At 44.4% G+C, this 21,877-nt stretch overlaps 1 protein-coding gene across 9 annotated transcripts in view; it reads left to right on the forward strand.

Moving 5' to 3' along the window:
• The window catches only part of fggy (FGGY carbohydrate kinase domain containing), a 347,777-nt gene that overhangs the window by 204,195 nt on the left and 121,705 nt on the right, over positions 1–21,877 (forward strand). For all 9 annotated transcript variants that reach the window (XM_069938509.1, XM_069938508.1, XM_069938507.1 and 6 more), the window contains one exon: positions 21,658–21,765. In XM_069938509.1, the coding sequence (XP_069794610.1) occupies positions 21,658–21,765 (108 nt within the window). The remainder of the gene's footprint in view (positions 1–21,657; positions 21,766–21,877) is intronic.

The raw sequence follows: 21,877 nt of genomic DNA on the forward strand, positions 1-21,877 counted from the left end.
TCAATGCTCTCCCATTTACCACATATGTCCTATTCTGATTCTTCTTACCAAAATGAAGCACCTCACACTTATCAGCATTAAATTCCATCTGCCATTTTTCAGCCCACTTTTCTAAGCAGCCCAAATCCCTCTGCAATCCTTGAAAACCTTCTTCATTATCCACTATTCCACCTATCTTAGTATCGTCTGCATATTTACTAATCCAATTTACCACCCCATCATCTAGATCATTAATGTATATAACGAACAACAAAGGGCCCAATACAGATCCTTGAGGCACACCACTGGTCACCGGCCTCCAACCTGACAGACAATTATCCACTACCACTCTCTGGCCTCTCCCTTTCAGCCAATGTTCAATCCATTTGACTATCTCAAAATTTATACCTAAAGACTGCACCTTCCTAACTAACCTTCCATGTGGTACCTTATCGAAGGCCTTACTGAAGTCCATATAGACAACATCCACTGCGCTACCCTCATCCACATTCCTAGTCACCTCTTCAAAAAATTCAATCAGATTGGTCAAACATGACCTTCCTCCCACAAATCCATGTTGAGTGCTCCTGATCAGACCCTGTCTATCCAGATGTTTATAAGTACTATCTCTAAGAATTTTCTCCATTAATTTACCTACCACAGACGTCAAACTTACAGGCCGATAGTTGCCAGGCTTCCTCCTTGAACCCTTTTTAAATAACGGAACCACATGCGCAATGCGCCAATCCTCCGGCACTATCCCCATATCTAATGACATTTGGAAAATTACCACCAGAGCCTCTGCTATTTCCTCCTTCACTTCTCTCAATGTCCTGGGGAAGATCCTGTCTGGTCCCGGAGGCTTATCCACCTTTATATTCTTCAAAAGCCTTAAAACTACACCTTTTGTAATCTCTATATTCCCCATATTTACCCAATTTGCTTTTTTTATCCCACATCTCCCAATATCCTTCTCCTTAGTGAATACCGAAGAAAAGAAACTGTTCAATATCTCCCCCATTTCTCTAGGTTCCACACACAGTTTTCCACTCTGATTTTCTAAGGGACCAATTTTGTCTCTAGCTTTCCTCTTACCATTAACATATTTGTAGAACTCTTTTGGATTAGTTTTCACCCTGCTTGCCATAGTTTTCTCGTACCTTCTTTTAGCTTTCCTAATTCCTCTCTTAAGATTCCTCTTACATTCAATGTATCTTTCAAACATCTCCTTAACTCCATGCTTCTTATATCTAATGTACGCCTCCCTTTTTCTTCGAACCAAGTTTCCAATATTCCTTGAAAACCACGGCTCTCTCAAACCTTTTGCCCCTCCTTTTAACCTAACAGGAACATAAAGCTTTTGCACTCTCAAAATCTGATCTTTAAAAGACTTCCATCTCTCTACTACATCCTGCCCATAAAACAAATTGTCCCAATGCACACCCTGCAAGTCCTTTCGCATCTCCTCAAATCTAGCTTTTCCCCAATCAAAAACCTCAATCCTTGGCCCTGATTTCTCTCTTTCCATAATAACATTGAAGCTGATGGCATTATGATCACTGGACCCGAAGTGCTCGCCAACACTAACCTCCGTCACTTGACCCATCCCATTTGCCAACAGTAGATCTAACACTGCTCCTTCTCTGGTCGGCACCTCTACATATTGTTGTAAAAAACTATCTTGCACACATTTCACAAACTCTAACCCATCCATTCCCTTCACAGAATGTGTTTCCCAATCTATATGTGGAAAATTAAAATCTCCCATAATTACAACCCTGTGCTTATCACAAATATCTACTATCTCCCTACAGATTTGCTCCTCTAGGTCTCGGTCCCCTCTGGGTGGTCTATAATACACCCCTACAAGTGTAACCTCTCCTTTCCTACTCCTCAGTTCCACCCAAATAGCCTCCGTGTTGCATGATAACTGATGTCTGGATCCGCCTGCTCTACATACTTCTGGCAATGACCTTAACAGGAAGGCAGTATTGCAGTAATGCAATTCAGGCCACAAATGTGCACTTGTGACTTTTTTCTTAAATTTAAACATACAGCATGATAACAGGCTATTTCAGCCCATGAATCCTTGCTGCCCAAAACACACGCAGACGCGGGTGTGGTGCCCTGTGGAGCACCAAACACAAAACCTGAGAAGACTGAACTACAGGCTTTAATCAGCTTAAAGTGGAACACCGGGTGAACACCACAGTCTGTGTAGTCTCTGGTTCCATGTGCCCAATTGATCAGGAAGGGGCCGGCTCATCATCAGGGGCGATGATTGACAGCCGGCATGGTAGTGCCAGCCTCCCAGGTGGCCTATCTGCAGGTACAGTGGTTGCCCTCTGCAGTAGGCTAGTATGAGTGCGGTTATAATGGTGGCTGTATCACCACATTCACCCCCTTCTTAAAAGAGTCCCAAGGTGGGGGCAGGGATGATCTAGGGATTTACAATATTTACAAGTTCAAGCGGTCCAGTGATTGCCTTTGTCGTTGGGACCATCACAGGGCAGGCTCCTGGTCAATGGTTTATGGGGGTGGGGTTGCATGAAGGTCGGACTGGGCCGGGGTAGTCAGGGTGGCCAATGGCACAAGAGGGGTGGTGCTTGTCAGAGTGGGGGTGTAGGTATGGGGTGGATCCGCGGCAGGTTGGGGCCTGTGGAGAGGCAAATGATAGGTGCTGTCCCCAGGGGAATCCTGAATGGGCCAGGAGTGGCTGGGGTAGAGGGGCAGGGTCCTTGCTGATGCCAGATCTCTGGTTGAATCAGTGTCCTCCCGTCCATTGGGGTACCTGATATAGGCGTAGTTTTGGTTTGCGTGGAGAAGGTGCACCTGCTCGACCAGGGGGTTGGACATGTGGGTCCTCAAGTGTTTATGGAGGAGCACCAGTCCTGAAGATATCAGCCACCCTGTTAGGGAGATGCCAGTCATCAATTTCCTAGAAAAGGAAGAGATGTTAGTAAGGCGACTGATTGGTAGCCGTGCACAAAGAGTGACTGTATGGTGTGAGGCACCTCGGGGGGAGGGTCTCTTGCCAATAGTTGGTGGACCATCCTTTCGACCTCAGGGCCAAGAGGACTGCAGGTAGGCAACTTGGGAGGCTGGCCCCACCATGCCCACCATTACCCCATTTTTGCATTCAACCTGGGGTTATAGCCAGTTACCCCTGGGGTTTTAGCTAGTCATGCAACTAGACACAATGCCTCGGACCACCAGAAACTGGTGCAGCTCCTCATTCATGAAACTGGATGCCTGGTCGCTGTGGATGAATGCTGGGTATCTGAACATGATGAAGATCTGCGGCAGCACTTTGACAACCAACGCAGTGCAGGTGTCAGGACAAGGCATGGCGAAGGAAAAATGGAAGTATTCATCTATAACCAAGAGATAATAGACGTTCTTGTTCATGGAAGTCAGTGGTCCCTTGAAGTCGACGCTGAGTTTCTCGAAGGGCCGAGTGGCCTTCACTACATGGGCCTGTGGTGGATGAAAGAAGCGTGGTTTGCACTCTGCACAGACCCTGCAGGACTCAGTCATGGTCCAGACTTCTTGGACGGTGAAGCGGAGGTTCTGGGACTTAATGAAGTTGTACAGGTGCGTGACATCCAGGTGGCAAAGGGTGTCGTGCAGCGCTTGTAGTTGCTTGGACTGTACACTAGTGCAGGTCTGGGACAGGGCCTCAGGGGATTCATTGAGTTTTCCCAATGGATGTCGTAGCTAAACATTGCTAGCTCGATTCTCCAGCACAAGATCTTGTCGTTCTTGATCTTGCCTCTGTGGGTGATGCTAAACATGAACGCCACTGCGCACTAGTCAGTGAGAAGTGTAAACCTTCTGCCTACCAGGAAGTGGCGCCAGTGGCAGACTGTTTCCTGATCGCTTGGGCCTCCTTTTCGATGGCGGAGTGCCCGAGCTCTGAACCGGGATGGATCCAGGAGAAAAAGGCCATGGATCTGTCCTCTTGATTGAGGTTGGAAGTGAGGGCAACATCAGAGGCGTCACACTCCACCTGGAATGGGGTGTTCTCATCATGGCATACATCGTGGCAATGGCGATGACCTGTCTGATGTGGGTGAAGGCTGTTTGTACCTCTATGGGGAGGGGAAAGGTGGTGGCCTGGGCAGTGGGTGGACCTTGTTGGAGAAGTGGGGGATCCACTGAGAGTAATACGATAAAAGCCCTAGGCACCTGTTGAAGGCCTTGAGGTGGAGGAGGGCAAGTTCCATTAGAGGACGCATGTGTTCTGGCTCAGGACCGATGATACCATGTTCCACAAAGCAACCCAGGATGGCGAGGTGGTTGGTGCTGAACATGCACTTCTCCCTGTTATAGGTGAGGTTTAACGGCTGTGCCATCTGGAGAAATCTCTCCAGGTAGGCTTTGTGGTCCTGCTAGTTGTGGCCACAGATGGTGACATTGTCCAGTTACGGGAAAGTCACTTTTAGTTTGTGGTCCATTTCCCACTGGAAAACTGAGACTCCGTTTGTGACTCCAAACAGGACCCAATAGAACTGGTAGAAGCATCTGTCTGCCTGAAAAGGCAGAATAAGGTTTATTCCGGGCATGAATGGGGAGCTGGTGGTTGGCCAACTTCAGTTTAATGGTGGAGAAGACCCAGTACTGGGCTATCTCATTGACCATGTCAGCGATGCAGGGCAGTGGATAGCCATCCAGCTGGGTGAACTGGTTGATGGTCTGGCTATAATCAATGACCATCCTCGGTTTGCTGCCCCCTTTTACTACTAGGACCTGGGTTCTCCATGGGCTGTCACTGGGTTCTCTAACTCCCTCCACCAGGAGTCGTTTCACTTCGGCCTTGATAAAGGTCCTGTCGGCTGCACAGTAGCGGCTGCTTTTGACCGCTATTGGTTTGCAGTCCGATGTTAGGTAATTGAGGGATGGCGAGGATACCTGAAGGGTGGAGAGTCCACAGGTGGATTTGGAACTGTCGCTGGACTTTGTGTTGTGGACAGTGAGTGGGAGGAGTGGGCCACCGAAGGCAAGAGTGAGGCTGTGGAGGTGACACCAGAAGAACACTGAGTTTCATTGCTCTCAGTACTACGCTATCAGACAGCATTATGTTACCTTCTCGTTGACAGCAATGTCCATCATTGAGCACCTGAGTCCATGGGGAATGTCCTGCATTAGCTGGTGGATGCTAGGACCACCTCGAGGTTCGAGTCACTGCTCCCCAATGGTTGTGATGGCCTCTGGACCATGGGGTGTGACGAGTAGAACACTGGGTGTAGTCTCTGGTTCCATATGCCCGATTGATCAGGAAGGGGTCGGCTTGGGTCTTTATATGGACTGGTGATTGACAGCCGGCATGGTGGGCCAGCCTCCCAAGTTGCCTACCTGCAGGAACAATGGTTGCCCTCTACAGTAGGCCGGTCGGTAGGAGTGCTGTATCACTACAGTGGGGAGAACGTTTAAACTCCTTACAGACAGTGTGGGACTAGAACCCCCGTCTGGTCCCAATTGCTGCCACTGTAAAGGTGTTGCGCTAACTATTACGGCAACCATACCACCTATAGTATTTGTTCAAAAATGGTTGAAAAATCATAAATGCATCATGAATGAAGGTGTAGGTGAAGATGTTTGAATGTCATAGTCTGAAATGAATTGTTGATATTTATGTTGTGGCATAAGGACGTTCAAAGTCATGCCATTTAGATTTAGATAGGCCCAACTTTAAAGTTCTAACTTTTGGACAGATAATATTCTGTGGTCAATATTATATGAATGCATGGAGGAGGATAAAACTACAGCTTGTCTCAAATATTATGCTGCATGTTGTAACAGCAGCACTGATGTTGGTGCTGACTGAAGGATCGTGGAGAGCAGAAACACTGGGGTACCCCCATGGGGTCCAACCACCCATTCTGAATGCCGTCGGCTCTGTACAGGCTTTAAATGGCCTGTTAAAGGAGCTAACGCAGATTTATTTTCAAATCCTGTGACTGCGGGGTCTGGGCTCGAGATGGCAGTGCCTACGATTGGCAGCGGCCACAAGGGATTGCAGACTCCGGAATCATACGACTGATGCAGGGAACCCGAAAATGAGGTTAGAGTGTGCCAATATAATGTCAGGGTTTTCTTTTTGTGTCTGCTTCTTCACATTTTAACTCTTTATATGCCAGTAATAAAATAATCCTTTAAACTGTTGCAGTTCACGAGAGTTCATAAGATGCACAAATATCCAATCACTTTGTTCTGACAATGGTTGTTTTTTTAGTCCTCACCTCCTTTAAAGTTTGTGTGAAAGCCCAAAACAAAGAGGATAGTAGTAACCATGTAAATAGCAAAGGAAAATGAAGTACTTTAAACAAAATAGACCTTAGACAAAAGGCAAAAACCACACCCCAAAACTTCACTAAAAGCTGTTTTTTAAATACCTCTGAATGTGGCTGACATTCAAAAACTGAAAAATAAACAATACTTATAGTAAATGTTGAAATAAACTGACATTATCTTAAAAAACATAAAACATATTTTAATAAAAATATTATAGCTAACTGTTTATAAAGTAACATATCATTTTTCAATCTTTGCATTCATACATTAATTGAAATGAATGCATTTCCATATTCACTAGAATAAATTCCATTGTGAGCGCAGGGAAATTCTAGCAAGTTGCTGCTCCACCACTGGACTACATACAGAAAAGTCTGGCACTGGTGCATTGTGACTGACCCACCAGCCAGCTTATTTATGAGTGCTCCTAAATCCCAAGTGTTCTGGCATTCATCCTGCTAAGTGTTGTGGGCAGAGGGAACAGTAGGCAGGAGACTAATGATGTGTCATCATCCATGGACATACCTTCCTACATGTAATTTGATGATATTTCCATGAAATTTGTTTAAAATATCTTCAGATGCTCAAGCTGGGACTTCAGGGTTGTGTTAACCATTTTGGTCCTTAAAAATTGTTAGCTTAAGGAGAGAAGTGATTGGTTTATTGACCTTAATGTTGTTTGACTGTTATCAATTTGAATTCACGGGCATTTATGAAAGCTGAAGGTTGTGAGTGCTGGCTACCAGCAAACTCTAAGCTCTAGTTATTAGAGTAGAATGTAAAGGTATGTTATAATTGTAGCTGCAAACATAACTGAGCAGAACAGTATTAGGAAGATGTTTTAAAGATAATCAGTCTATTAATTTCAATGTGCAGCACCATATTTCTGTCCCAGAGTTGACTATTTTTAATCAATTGCTAAATGTGTTCCAACCTTCTTAAGTTAAAAGTAGTCCTGCATTTATATGGGTCTAATACACAGAAGCCACCGGTTATGCACAAATAGTGTCACGAGTGCAGTTTTTAATGTCAGTTGCACATAAATAGTTCAGCACTTTCCACACTGTTGTTGGACTAGACTAAAATATTAAGGCATTAATTAAAAAGTCGCAGACATTAGCTGGTTTGCTCTCAGGTGTCTGAGATATCCATTGCTTTCTGGGTAGGTCCAACTTTCAAATATTTTCTGAATTTTTGCTCACTTGCCCTTACTTCACAATTGGTGTTATTTTAGATATTTTCACGTTGGGCCTCCACTTCGAGGCCGACTGCAGAGGCAGATAAAAATTTTAAACTTAACCTGTTCGTGGAGCAGCGAAGGCTGCTCCAGTACTACTTTTATGCAGAGTGACACCTTGGTGCGTTATACAGAGCCGCTGTAGGCAGGGGCGGCTGTTGCCTGTCGTAAATATGTGGCAGGGGAATGGCCATCTTCCCTACCCATTATCCCCCACGAAGCTGGAACCGCTCTATTCACCCACATTATTCACTTACCAAAACATTCAGCAATCATGATCTGATCAAAAACTTGCAAGCCCCACTGCATCCCAAAGGATTTAGGAGTGCTGAAAAGTTCACTTTGGCCCATGGCAGATTGCATGTTTAGTCAGTTGATTTTGATGGATATTCTAACAATTAATCATCCATATTTTATGGTCTCAATATTTAAAAGCCAGATTCATGTTCATTCTATCCTGTATACTGTCACCCATGTGTAAATTAGCCTCACTAATCCTAAGTAATGTCTGCTGGAAAATGAATGCCCATTATGTCAACTGTGAACAACTTGTTTATTTGGTGCTTGCAATGCAAAGAAACACAGTTTGGGAGAAGGACTGGAGGACTGCCAGCATTCTCATAACTACACATCAGCATGTAACAGCACTTTTAGCAAAGGAGGAGATAATGTATTGTGTGCTCCAGTTCATTTTCATTTGAGTGGGACTGTCACTTTAAGAGAACAAATCAAGCTGCAAGCCTTGTAAGCTTTGGAGATTGACTGTGGGCTGACAGGCTGGGACAGTGTGTACTCACTTTTGCTACTTCTGAAGAGAGAGGAAGTATCCCTGGAACACAGGTGCAGAGACCATTTGAGCAACATATTAAACCAGCACATGGTTTGATCAGGGGACATTTTAAGGAAGTAGCACAAGAGCAGCAGCTCTTTGAGGAATACTGTGCTGAACTGGCTTCGTGTAGCCAAAGGAAAGGTCACTTTTGAAGGGGACTTGTAGAATCCTACCATGGCCAAAGGAAAAGTCCATTCTGGAGGGAAATCATTTAAGTCCTATAGTGACCATTGTAATGGTCATTTTGGCTGACCCACAAAAGAGTTCTGGAATCTTTGTGAATGCCACTTGCTTTGTTTCCCCTATGCCAAGAAAAGAGAAATTTTGACTACCATTCCTCTGAAAGGACATTTCTAGGGAAGCAACTCAACAGGATTTTGTGAGTTTACAACAGTCTGTCACCTGGTCTCTCCCATCTCATCTGTCATCACATCAAATTAAGAGTCTTCATGTCAACACTGGATTTCTGAGACTGAACTTTGAACTGACATTCCAGAATTGTGCCTGAGCTGTAATGGTTTGGGATCATTCCACCCACACCCATGGACATATCAGTATATTTGCCCATAGTTGGGGGTTAAGTTTAGATAAGTTAGATAAGGTGTTATATTATTGGTAATTAATAATAAAAATATTATTTCAAATGTAATACTATCTTGGCAAATGTCTATTGCTGCTGTCTGGAGACATAACAGTTGGAAAACAAAAATAATAAAGCATCCAGTTAATTACTGTTTTTGCACAGATAAAATGAATCACATTAATGCGTTTGAATATTGTGGACAGCTGCATAGGGTATTTATCTGTAGAACATAAGAATCATGATAAAAGAAGGTCATACACTACACACCTCAACTCATGCCATGAGATTACAGATAGATTTTTATCTTCACTTTATCTTTTCATTGTCTAAATGTCTTCTAATCTCAGAATTGAGTAATCAACATCCATGGTTTGTGATAAATAACCATCCATAGCTCTCTGGGATTGAGATTTGCAATCCTCTAAAAAAGAAATTCCTAACCATTTGCATCTTAATTTCTCAATCTCTATTCTAGTGACCACTTTCCCTGATCTAGATTTTCTAGATCAGTGGTTCTTAACCTTTTTCTTTCCACTCACATACCACTTTAAGTAATCCCAAATGCCATAAATTAGTCAGGGATTGCTTAAGGTGTTAAGTGGATGGAAAGAAAAAGTTTGAAAACCACTGTTTTAATCGTACCTAATAGACTTGTTATGTGCATGGTTTCATAACTCCAAAGGAAATGGGTCAATGGCAATTTTTCTCAAGCAAAATATTTCAGTAACAATTGGGTCTCGAGCAGTGATTCTCAACCTTCCCTTCCCACTCATATACTGCCTTAAGCAATCCCTTACTAATCACAGAGCTTTGATGGCATAGGGATTACTGAAAGTGGTATGTGAGTGGAAAGAAAAATCTTCACTGTTCTAGATTTTCCCCATTAGCTTATTCACTGTATCCATTCATTTTTGTAAGATCCAAATCAAGTCGGATTTTGAACTTCCGGTAGCCAATCATTGCAACTTCCCTCACCATTTCCCCTGTGCAGATATGTCTGTCCTTGGCCTCATTCATTGCCAGGATGAGTCAATGTAAACTTGAGGACAACACATCATATTTCTTTTGGACAGCCTTAACCCAACTACATGAATAACAATTTTTCTAATTTAGATGATCCTCACTTCTATCTGGGTCCACTGGTTTCATCTTTCCTTTATCTATTCCTATTCTTTCTTTTTTCCCTAATTACCCCTCCCATCTTAGTGGGATCTCCCTCTCTTCGTCTCTTCACCACTCCCACTACCTGGATAATATCCTATCACTTCTTAATCCCTCCTCAGCTTCTTTCCCAGCTTAATATACTTTCCATTGCCTCTCCCTACTTTAATCTCGATAAAGGACCCCTTTATAAAAGTTGACTGACCAGTTCTACTCTTGGAAGCTACCTAACCCACTGACCTCCTGCAGCAGCTAATTGTTTGCTCCCATGAAACCTTTCCTTTCCATAAACCTGTCTAAATTACTTTTAAATGTTGTAATTGTACCCATCTTTACCACTTTCTCTGAAAGCTCATTCCATAATTTTACCACCCTCTGTGTACAAAATATACCCCTCAGGTCTCTCTTAAATCGAGGGGCTCAAGTTTTAGACTCATAGTTTTATATATTGACAGCGTCACCCCTCAGCCTTCTCACTCCATTTTATTCCCAAGATATTTACCATTGGATTTGTGCTGACTTTGTATCTATACTTTGATTTTAATAAAAGAGAGAATAGTTTTATCTGTTCGAATGCTGCCTGCTCTTAAAGCGCCTCGTAAGTCATGAAGAAGAAGTTATTTTACACCATCTCCATCTGATTTTGTTGACTTTTCATCCCTTGGAAAGATAGGCTTTCCTGTTCTTTCAATATCCTTGTTTGTGTGTTCAACCATCAATGGTAGTCACCAGTTATAAACTGTTGATTTCAACATGCAAATCTAGGACTGGAATTAGGGCTCCTCGAATGAGCTGTATATGAGAAATGTTTGTATACATATTGAGCAGGTTTTTTTTAATATTCACTGTAGCTGCACGTTGTGTGAAAGAAGACGCACACATGTAGTGTAATCAGGTTAAGGTCCAAGTTTTATTAGGGCTCAGGCCCATCTTTTATACTTGCACTGTTCCCGCCGTGGCCCCTATTGGCTGACGTCACAACATGAATAACAAAAGCGGGTTTGCCACGCGTGGGTACTTTCCTGCACAACAATGCCCTTCTTCCCCTCGTGCTGTCCCTGTCTGTTGGCTGCGCAGCAAGGCCAGCGTCATTTTGGGGTCGCTGTCCTTTAAGCAGCCCTTTCCATTCACCCACTGGTTCGCTTGTTGGGGCCAGTGCTGCTGCACAGGCTGCTGGCCTTTGGTTACACTTGCTGCCTGGAGCATTGGCTCGATCACCACTGCGGTAGGTCGCTAAATGGCTGCCCCCTCAAAAACGGCGGTATTGTCCTTGTTATTGTCTTTGGTCCCCAGAGGCAAGGGCCTTCTGTGGCCTGCTTCTTCGACATGGTGCTGGTGTCTCGACTGGGCATGTTGAGTCCAGGTGTGCCAGCTTCAGCCTGTCTGTGGTGAAAACCTCCATCTTGCCTCCGACCTCCAGCTCGAACGTGGCCCCTTTGTTGCGGATGACTTGGAACGGACCCTTATATGGCCTATGAAGTGGTGGACAATGTGGGCCCCTGCGAATGAAAACACACTCACAGTCCTACAGGACTTTGGATATGTTGGTCCTTGTGTGTCCCTTCCTGGAAGGTGGAGTCGGGGCCAGGCTGCCAACTCTTTCCCATAGCCTGCTGAGAAATGCTGCAGAGTCATCTTGCTATCCACCTGGGGATGGTACGAATTCTCCCAGGACCACCATTAGAGCTCCGTAGACCACCATTAGAGCTCTGTAGCCAAGGTCAAAGTTGTGGTCCTCCTTGGGTGCCATGCGGATGCCCAACAATGCCCATGGTAGCTCATCTACACAGTTGGGTCCTTGGAGTCTGGTCATGAGTGCAGCCTTGAAGTGCCTGTGGAAGCACTCCACCAACCCATTGGACTGTGGGTGCTAAGGTGTTTTGTGATGCAGCTGGGCACTCCACAAACTGGCAAGGTCGGACCACAGACTGGAGGTGAACTGGGCCCCTCTGTCGGATGTGATATGGGATGGTAACCTGAACTTTGCCATTTAGGATGAGATGAGGGCCCTGGCTTACAAGGTTGTGGAAGTGTCTGCCAGTGGGACTGCTTCTGGTCACCTGGTGATGTTGTCAACCACCGTGAACAGATAGCAGAAACCCTGGGATATTGGCAAGGGTCCTACTATGTCCACGTGGATGTGGTCGAACCTTCGTTCTGTGGGCTTGAAGTGCTGAGGTGGGGTCTTGGTGTGCTGCTGTGTCTTGGTTGTTTGGCAATGTGTACACGCCTTCTCCCACCCGCTGACCAGTTTCCACAATCCACATCACATATTTGCTGGCCATCATCCTGATGGATGGGTGAGCCAGTCCATGGATAGAGTCGAAAACCTGTCATCTCCAAGCCGCTGGGACGATGGGTCTGACCTGACCTGTGGCCACGTTGCTCATGAGGGTGCTGTTACCTGTGCTGACTGGGATATCCTGAAGCTGCAGTCCCGATATGGGAGTCCTATATTGGGGCATCACCTCGTCTTTCTGCTGCGCCTCTGCCTGTGCCACGAAGTCCACTCCCCTTGAGAGCACGTGGATAATTTGCCTGGACAGTGCGCCGGCCACCACATTGTCCTTGCCAGAGATGTGTCTTACATCCATGGTGTACTCCAAGATGTAAGACAGGTGTCATTGCGGGCCAACCAGGGGTCCGAGATTTTAGCCAAGGCGAAAATCAGGGGCTTGTGATTTGTGAAGCTGTGAAGTACCTGCCCTCTAAGAAGTACCTGAAGTGGCAGATGGCTAAGTACCGCACCAGTAGCTCTCTGTTGAAAATGCTGTACTTCAATTCTGGAGGTCACAGATGTTTGCTGAAGAAAGCCAGTGACTGCCAACTTCTTTCAATCTGCTACTCCAGAACTCTGCCGATCGCCATTCCTGAGGCATCCCCCATCAGGGCTGTTGGAGCGTCTGACCTGAGATGTGCCAGGAGGGTTTCCTTGGCCTTCACAAAGGCTTCCGCTGACTTGTCGTCCCAGGTGATATCCTTCGCTTTGCCTTCCATCTGGGCGAATAAGGGCCGCATGACCCTGGCAGCTGAGGCGATGAACCTGTGATAGAAATTGATCATCTTCACAAACTCCTGTAATCCCTTGGTCATGTTGGGTGTGGGGAACTTCCGGATGGCCTCCCCTTTACTAGGTAGTAGTGTGGCTTCTTCCCTGGCCCGGAAGTCGATGGCCTCCAATCCGAACTGGCATTTGGTTGGGTTGATCATCAGGCTGAACTCACTCAGTTGGATGTAGAGGTTGCAGAGATGTGCCATATGCTCCTGTTGGTTCCTGCTCGCCACCAGGATGCCATCCAGGTCTCGGCCCACTGCTCCAAGAATCGCTGGAAGGTCTTTAGCCCAAATGAGAGGAATTCAAAGAGGTCGAATGTGGTGATGATGGCGGTCTTGGGGATATCATCGGAGGGTACCAGGATCTGATGATATCCCTGCACAAGGTCCACCTTGTAGAAAATCCTTGCCCTGTCAGGTTAGCCGCAAAGTTCTGGATGTGCAGCACAGAGTACCGATCCGGTGTTGTGGCCTCATTGAGCCAGCAGTAGTCGTTGCATGATCTGCAGCCCCCAGATGCTTTCAGCACCATATGTAGAGAAGAAGTCCATGGGCTGTCTGACCGCTGTACAATACTGAGCTCCTACAGATTCCTGAATTCCTCCTTTGCCAATTGGAGCTTCTCCGGAGGATGGTGTCTTGCCCTTGCGTGGAGTGGCAGGCCCAGGGTCAGGATGTGGTGCTGTACTCCATGTCAGGGCATCACCATGGTGAATTGGAGGGTGATTACTGCAGGGAACTCGACTAGGACCCTGGCGTACTCCAATCTCTGTACGGAATTACAGGTGGACTGTGGGAGCCTGGCGTCTTTGAGGGGGAAATTGTGAAAAGTCTTGGCATGGACCAATCTCCTTCCCTTGTGGTTCACTAGCAGGCTGTGTGCGTGCAGGAAGTCTGCCCTGAGGAGCAGCTGTTCCACTGCAATCAGCATGAACACCCATGAGAAGAGGCTGCTTTCCAAATGCAATTGGACCTTGCGGATACTGTAGGTCTGAATCATGCTGTTGTTGGCAGTTTTCTGCATGGGACCAAACTTCCTGTTCCTTGTGTCCTGTCCCGACAGGGGCAAATGCTGACCTCTGCTCCTGTGTCCATGAGGAAGTGTCATCTGGACTGTTGGTCCCAAACATACAGGAGGCTGACTTGGTGGCTAGTCATCGTGGTAATTAGCAACGGCTGGCCCCGGCATTTCCCGGATCACCTCCTCTTGGGATGCTGCTGTGGTCTCGGCGGCTCAACACAGGTCTGGCTGCGGGTTGTAGTGACGAGCCCATGGATGCCGAGCACTCTCTCAGAAGAGAGAGTCCACAGAATGTCCACTCATGCTGTAACTTTCTAGGGGGGTGGAGGGGGTCACTGAAATCCGCGTCATCCAGGAGCAGTTGGATGTCCTTGGGTAGTTGCTCCAGGAATGCCTATTCAAATGTGATGCAGGGCTTGTATTTGCCCAAGAGGGCCAGCATCTCATTCATGAGGGCTGATGGGGGCCTGTCCCATAGCCCGTCCAGGTGGAGCAGACGTGCCCCTCTCTCACGATGTCAGAGTCTGAAAGTCTCGATCAGCAAGTCCTTGAAGGCGATGTACGTGCCTTCTGATGGGGACTCCTAGATGAAGTTGACCACCCAGCCTGCTGTGTCCTGGTCCAGGGCGCTCACCACAGTGTAGTACCGGGTGGATTCTGCTGTGATCTGCCGGCCCTGGAACTGTTCCTCAGCCTGGTCAAACCGTGCACATGGTTGATTCGTTGAGAAGGTCGACAGCTTGAGAGGATCATGTTGACTGCTGCCTGTTTGCTCATTGCTGGGTTTAGATGCCATCTGAACCATCAGGGTCATCAATTGCAGCCGCACGCTACTCGAAAGAAGACACACACATGTAGTATAGTCAAGTTAAGCTCTGAGTTTTATTAGGGCTCAGGCCCGACTTTTATACTTGCATTGTTCCCTCCGTGGCACCCTTGGCTGATGTCCCAACATGCATAACAAAAGTGGGTTTCCTGCACACGAGTACTTACCTGCATAACAATGCCCTTCTTCCCCACCCTATCCCTGTGTGTTGGCTGAGCAGCAAGGCCAGCCTCAATTTGGGGTCACTGGCCTTTAAGCTGCCCTTGCCGTTCACCCGCCGGTTCGCTTGTTGAGGCCAGTGCAGCTGCATGGGCTGCTGGCCTTTGGTTGCACTTGCTGCATGGAGCGCCGGCTCGATCACCGCCGCGGCGGGCCATCACATCACCACTAAATAATTCCTATTTTTCAATACAGACTTAAATGATTTGGATTATACTGTCAGTAAGACTATTTCTTACAAAATCTTGAATTTTGGACCTAATTGTGGAATACCATAATTTAGGCACCAATATATGCAAACATTTCTTCAGCAATATAATGTGTGCTACATCTGTTTTTTTATCTTTTGAGGCAATCCTTTGGAACCGTGGATGATATATTTCCATTCTGGTTTTATGTGTTCTCTGATAGCTAATGAGGCAATGTGTAAACTGCAAATCTTTTCACAGATGTAGTGGGTAATGATGAGGTGATGTATTTCTGAGTGCTCTCAATACATCAGAATCAGAATTTATCGTCATGAAGAAATCATGAAATTTGGTGTTGACAGCAGCATCGTGCAAACATTCATATTATAACCATCCTACAATACAATAAATTTTTAAAAATTAAAATAATAGTGCACAAAATGTAAGGAAGTTCATTGATTATTCAAGAATCTGTTGGCAGCAGGGAAGAAGCTGTCCTTGTGCCATTGAGTACTCATCTTTAGGTTCCTGTACCTTTTTCCTGATGGTAGCAGAGTGAAGAGGGCATGGCCTGGGTGGTGGGGGTCTTTGATGATAGAGGCTACTTTTTTTAACACACCACTTCATGTAAATGTCCTCGATGGAGTGAAGTCTGTTGCCTATGAGGTCGCAGGCTGAGTTAACAACCCTCAAAAGTTTATTCTTGTCCTGAGAATTTGTGCCTCCGTACCAAGCAGTGATGCAACCAGCCAGAATTCTCTCCAAGATACACCTGTAGAAGTTTTCCAGAGTTTTTAGTGACATAAAGAACCTCCTGAAACACCTCACAAAGTATAGCCACTGGCGAGCCTTCTTTGTGATTGCATCAACATGGAGGCTCCTGAACAGATCTTTGGAGATGTTGACACCCAGGAATTTGAAGTGTTTGACCCTCTCCACTACTGAGCCCTCGATGAGGACTGGGACATGTTCCTCTGACTTCCTTCTGAACTCCATAATCATCTCCTGGTTTTTGCTAATGTTGAGCTCAAGTTTGTTGTCACACCATTCAACGAGTTGATCTTTCTCCCTCCGGTATATTTCCTCATCGCCGTTTGTGATTCTGCCAACAACTATGGTGTCATCGGCATTGGAATTGTGCCTAGCCAGCAGTTAAGGGTGTATAATGAGTAGACCAGTGGGCTAAGTATGCATCCTTGGGGTGTACCTTTGTTGATATCAGTGAGGAGGAGATATTGTTTCCATTTCGTACTGACTGTGGTCTTCCAATGAGAAAATCAAGTATCAAGTTGTAGAGTGGGGTACAGAGGCCTAGAGTTTGTAGCTTCTTGACCAGCACTGAGGGAATAATGGTATTGAAGGCCAAGCTGTAATAGATGAAGAGCAGCCATATGTATGAATTGCTGAGCTGAGTGGAGACCCAGCAATATTCCATCTGCTGTAGGGCGATTGTGATGATAGGTGAATTGCAGTGGGTCCAGATCTTTAGGTATGTGATAATTCTGGCCATGACCAGCCTCTCAAAGCATTTCATCGCAGTCGAAGACTGGGTGGTAGTCGATGAGGCAGGTCACACTACTCTTCTTGGGTTCTGGGATGATTGATGCACTTTTGAACCAGGTGGGAACCTCTGACTGCCACAATGAGAGGTTGAAAATGTCCGTGAACACTCTAGCTAGTTGGTTGGTGAAGATTTTCAGTTACCTGCCAGGTATGCAATCTGGGCCTGATGCCTTTCAAGGGTTCACCCTCTTGAATAATATTCTGATGTTGTCTTCAGAGACAGATATCATAGGGTCCTCAGCCTTTTCAGGGATTCTAGTCGGCACTATTTGGTTCTTCTTTTCAAAGCGGGCATTGAAGGTGTTCAGCTCATTGGGTAATGAAACCTCACTGCCATCTACCATGTTCGCCCTCACTTTGTACGCAGTAATGGCCTGCACTCCCTGCCATAGCTGGTGTGTATCTGTCTGTCTCCAGTTTCCCCCAGAATTGACACTCTGCTTCAGAGATGACCTTCCACAGGTCATACCTAGACTTTTTGTAAAGATCCCATTACCCGGCCTTAAACGCCATTGTTCTCTCCCTCAGCAGGTTACAAATTCTCTGATTCATCCAGGGCTTCTGGTTGGGGAACACCCTGTATGTGCGTGTGGGCACACACTCATCCACGCAGGTCTTGATGAAGTTGGTGACATATGTTGCCTATTCATTGAAGTCTATGAATGAATTCTTGAATATGTTCCAGTTCACTAAATCAATTCTGCAGACACTTACCTGGCTCCCTCGACCATACTTCCGCCATATTTCCGCCATCGTCACCACTGGTGCTATGACCATCAGTCACTGCTTGTTCTCCGGAAGTAGAAGTGCAGCCAGGTGATCAGTCTTGCTGAAGTGTGGTCATGGTATGGCTCGGTATGTGTTCTTCATGGTGGTGTAGCAGTGGTCGAGTGTGTTGGTTCCCCTGGTCTCACATGTGATGTGTTGGTGGTAGTTTATCAGAAACTTCTTCAGGTTAGCCTGATTGGGAAGGCATCAGGATGTGCTGCCTCATGGGTGTAAATCACAGCGCTCAGTCCATCCAGTTAGCCTGGGGCAGAATGTACGCTGTGACCAGGATGATGGCGGCAAACACCTCTCGCAGGTAGAATGGGTGGCACTTGATTGCCATATGTTCCAGGTCGAGGGAGCAAGACTGGAACATGACCATCACGTCTGAGTACGATGATGAATTGATGATGACACAAATGCCACCTCCCCTGATTTTTTCAGACGCCAGTGTTTGGTCAGTGCAATGGATGGTGTAGCCCTTTGGCTGCAGTGCCGTGTCTGGAATATTCATGGTTGACCATGTTTCCGTAAGACACATCATGCAGCAATCCCTGATGACTCTCTGATATTAAAGTCTGGCTTGGACTTCGATTTTTTCTCCGAGGATTGTACATTGGCCAGGAGGATGGTAGGGAACGGAAGCCTCAAGGCCCAGCGTCTCAGTTTGACCTGTACCCACCCCCCACCCACATCCACATGGTTGGGTCTTCTTTACTTGGCTCGTGGGTCTACTGCTCATAGTTCCTACAGTGTTTAAATGGCCCATGCGCTGTTCCTTTAAATCCCCCACAATGTTTAAATGTACTGGATGTCTGCTGCTTGCAACTCCCACAAAGTTTAAATGGCCCAATGTTTAAATGTTTAAAACTCCCTCCCTTTTGTTGTAGTTGCCTGAATGCCTGCTGTTTAAAGATCCTGCAGCTCAATTATTCCTTTTCTACTTTTGAGTAGTAATGATCATTGGAAACCAGGAGTCATGGGCATGTTTTATTTCTTCCAAGAGGCAATAAGCACATCCTTGAATCTTTTTTCTCTGTTTTGCAATTTCTTGGAATAGAATGTCCATTTCAGGGATTGGTGTTGTGCATGAAAATGATGAGGTCTGACCAATGTAGCCTACTTAGGATTTAAAACGGGCTTAATTTTAGGGATGTTGGCCTGGAGAGGACCCTGATATTGCTTTTCTTGACCCAATGAATTTGATCAATTTTGTGGAGACAGCATCATCTAGTGTCTTGAGATAATTACTTTGAGCAAGTCGACATATCAAAAGTATATAGGAGGACAAAGATCTTCTAACAACTTTCCTGCACTGCAAATATGGCAATAATGGCTCATTACACGACCATAAAAATATCAACAATTTCCCATACCTTGGAAGTCACCTCTCAAGCTCCTTAATATTTAGCAGTAGCCAAACTCTGACAAATAACACCTAAATGATTGTCTAGTGTGCTATTCCAATAAAAACATAAATTCCTTTACCAAGACAAGAACTTAAACTAAACGTGGGCTGAAATCACACTTATATTGATGCTACTTTTCATCTTATGTATATAGGGAAATGTGTATCAGTAAAATTTTGCACTAAGTTCACTACTTGATGTTTCCCCTTCTTCAATACAAATTTTAACTTGTTGGAAAGTTTCATGGTAAAACTGATTAAATGTTAATGTATCCAAAACAATTGTATTTTTGATTTAATGTGATTTAAATGACAGTAGGTTGAGAAAGTTAGTAATGAACCAAATCATTGATTTGAACTGAAATTTCAGTCAAATGGATATGTGGTGAAGAGTTCATCATTTAGGGCCCGGGGAGGGGTTCAAACTTTAGTTCTCCTTCTTACAATGCCCCTAAAAAAGTTCCTTCTTTCATATGTAGGAAATATTTTTCACTTAGCTGAAGATTCTGGGTCAAGCGGGTAAGTTTCAGAAAAAGGGATAAGCAGCTTATGATGACATGAGATGCCTCAAGGTGAATCTTTGAGATTTCTGCCCCTGAGGGCTGTTGAGGCCCAGTCCTCATGATCATTAAAACAGAGATTGATGGTTTGTTAGAGATTAAAGGAATTCTGGGATACATGGCTAATGGTGTGAATGGTGCTGAGAGAAAAATTAGCTATGACCTTAATGGCTGGAAGTACAAGCTTCAAGGGTTACATGGCCTGTTTCTGCTCTCAGTTTATATGTATTTATATTTTAAAACATGGTTAGTTTTACTCATTCTGTGAAATAAACATTGACTGAAGCATTAGTAATGGCAAAAGCAACAATATTTATGAACAATGTACTGAAAGAAACAAAGTGTTAACCTGTTAGTGATTCTATTATTTGGAAGCAAGGATATCATTTTTAAACATGAAAATATGTCAACTATTTTTTGATTACTAATCTGACACTTTAAATTTTTGTAAAATCACTTAAAGCTTAAAATTAATGGATGATATCAAAATCAGTGAGGTATATTTTAAGTTTTAAATGTTTACTCAGCAGTGTGTACCAGCAATCTATGTTTGAACTAACAGGTAGACCCAATTTATTTGATTTTCAGTGTTCATAAGCAGAGACAAATGAGCTGATCCATTAAAGACCATCAATTGCCCTAATTATCCTGTGGAGTACCTCAAACTCCTTTTCCCTCACTATAGTTAAACAAAAATGAGACTTTCTTTGACATTTTCATCTGGTATAAGTATGTGTAATGTGGTTTGGATTTTATTTACGAATGCATCATTAGAACTGATCTATAAATTAAATACTACAAACAAACATGCACTTCAGCCATGCTTTGAGAAGTTTCTTCACCAAGAGTGCTGCAGTAAAGTTCAAGTTTATGGTCATGTGTACGAGGGTGCAATCAGAAAGCTTGTTTTGTGAGCAGTTCAGCTGGATTGCCCGTATGTAGAGCAGCAAAGGAAGATACAGTACAGAAATATATAGCAGTTGGTGCAGAGACAAAGTAACATAATTTTAATAGTGGTGGTAGGATAGCCACACCTGAAACAAAAAACAAAAGAATAGTGTTAGTAATCTTGAAATTATTAGCATGGAGAGATAGGAGAGTGGAGCGATTTTAGAGTGTGAGAGAAGACCTGTTGGAGGTTGCTCACAAATTATCACTGCGCCCCGTGCCATTATTTTAATTTTAAGTGAACCAGCTTAGTTATTAATATTTTAGGATTAGTCAGTAGTATTTTATTTCTATCAGGTAGATTAATGAAATATAGGACTGTTTTTTTCCAATAATTTAATACCTATTTCAAAATGTGATTTTGTTTCACAAGTTAAAGGAACTGAAGTTAGCCATTTGACCCATCGAGTCTGCTCCGCAACTCCACCCTGAGATAAACTGTTCTCACATCTAGTTCCAAATTCCAGCTGTTTCCCCATATCCCAAGATACCTTGACTAATTAGATAGCTAACAATGTCCTCCTTAAACTCCCCCAATCTTTTTAATCTTTTTTTCATATGTTGACGTGAGCCTCAAGCCCACACCATTTGATTCAGAAATGAAAATATTGCCAGTAAACTGTGCTAATGAAATATTATGTGGAATAGTGGCATATATGTTTGGAATACACATTGAGTTTAAAGTTTCACTTACAATATGTTGAAATAAATCCTTGGAAGAAAAAGGACACTGGGTAATTTTTTCTACCCCAAATGTTTGGTATTAAATTAATTACTTTTATTTTTGACATTTCTGAAGAGATGGCATTTCTAAATACAATACTAATTGAATTTAAAATGTTAAATGATATTTATTTACCAGGTATTAGCTATTTCAATTAGCATCCTTAATTCTATGTATACACATTAAAAAACACAAATTTCAACTACTGAAGTAGAGAGCATAATGTGGCCTCATCATTACATCATGGATATAATTTAATTTACATGTAATTTTTTTTAACCTTTATCCTCAGATTAGTGAAAGTCCAATATTTGTGCCAGGTGTCTGGGGCCCTTATTACTCTGCTATGATTCCTGATCTCTGGCTAAATGAAGGTGGGCAGAGTGCTTCAGGAAAACTGGTAAGAACAATTCCAAAAATCATAGTTTAGGAATCTTGGATTTGTTTCTATTTTTGGGGCATCTTTCTTTGGCTTGGCTTCGCGGACGAAGATTTATGGAGGGGGTAAAAAG

Source organism: Narcine bancroftii, chromosome 5 (genome assembly GCF_036971445.1).
Source record: "Narcine bancroftii isolate sNarBan1 chromosome 5, sNarBan1.hap1, whole genome shotgun sequence".
NCBI classification, from domain to species: domain Eukaryota; kingdom Metazoa; phylum Chordata; class Chondrichthyes; order Torpediniformes; family Narcinidae; genus Narcine; species Narcine bancroftii.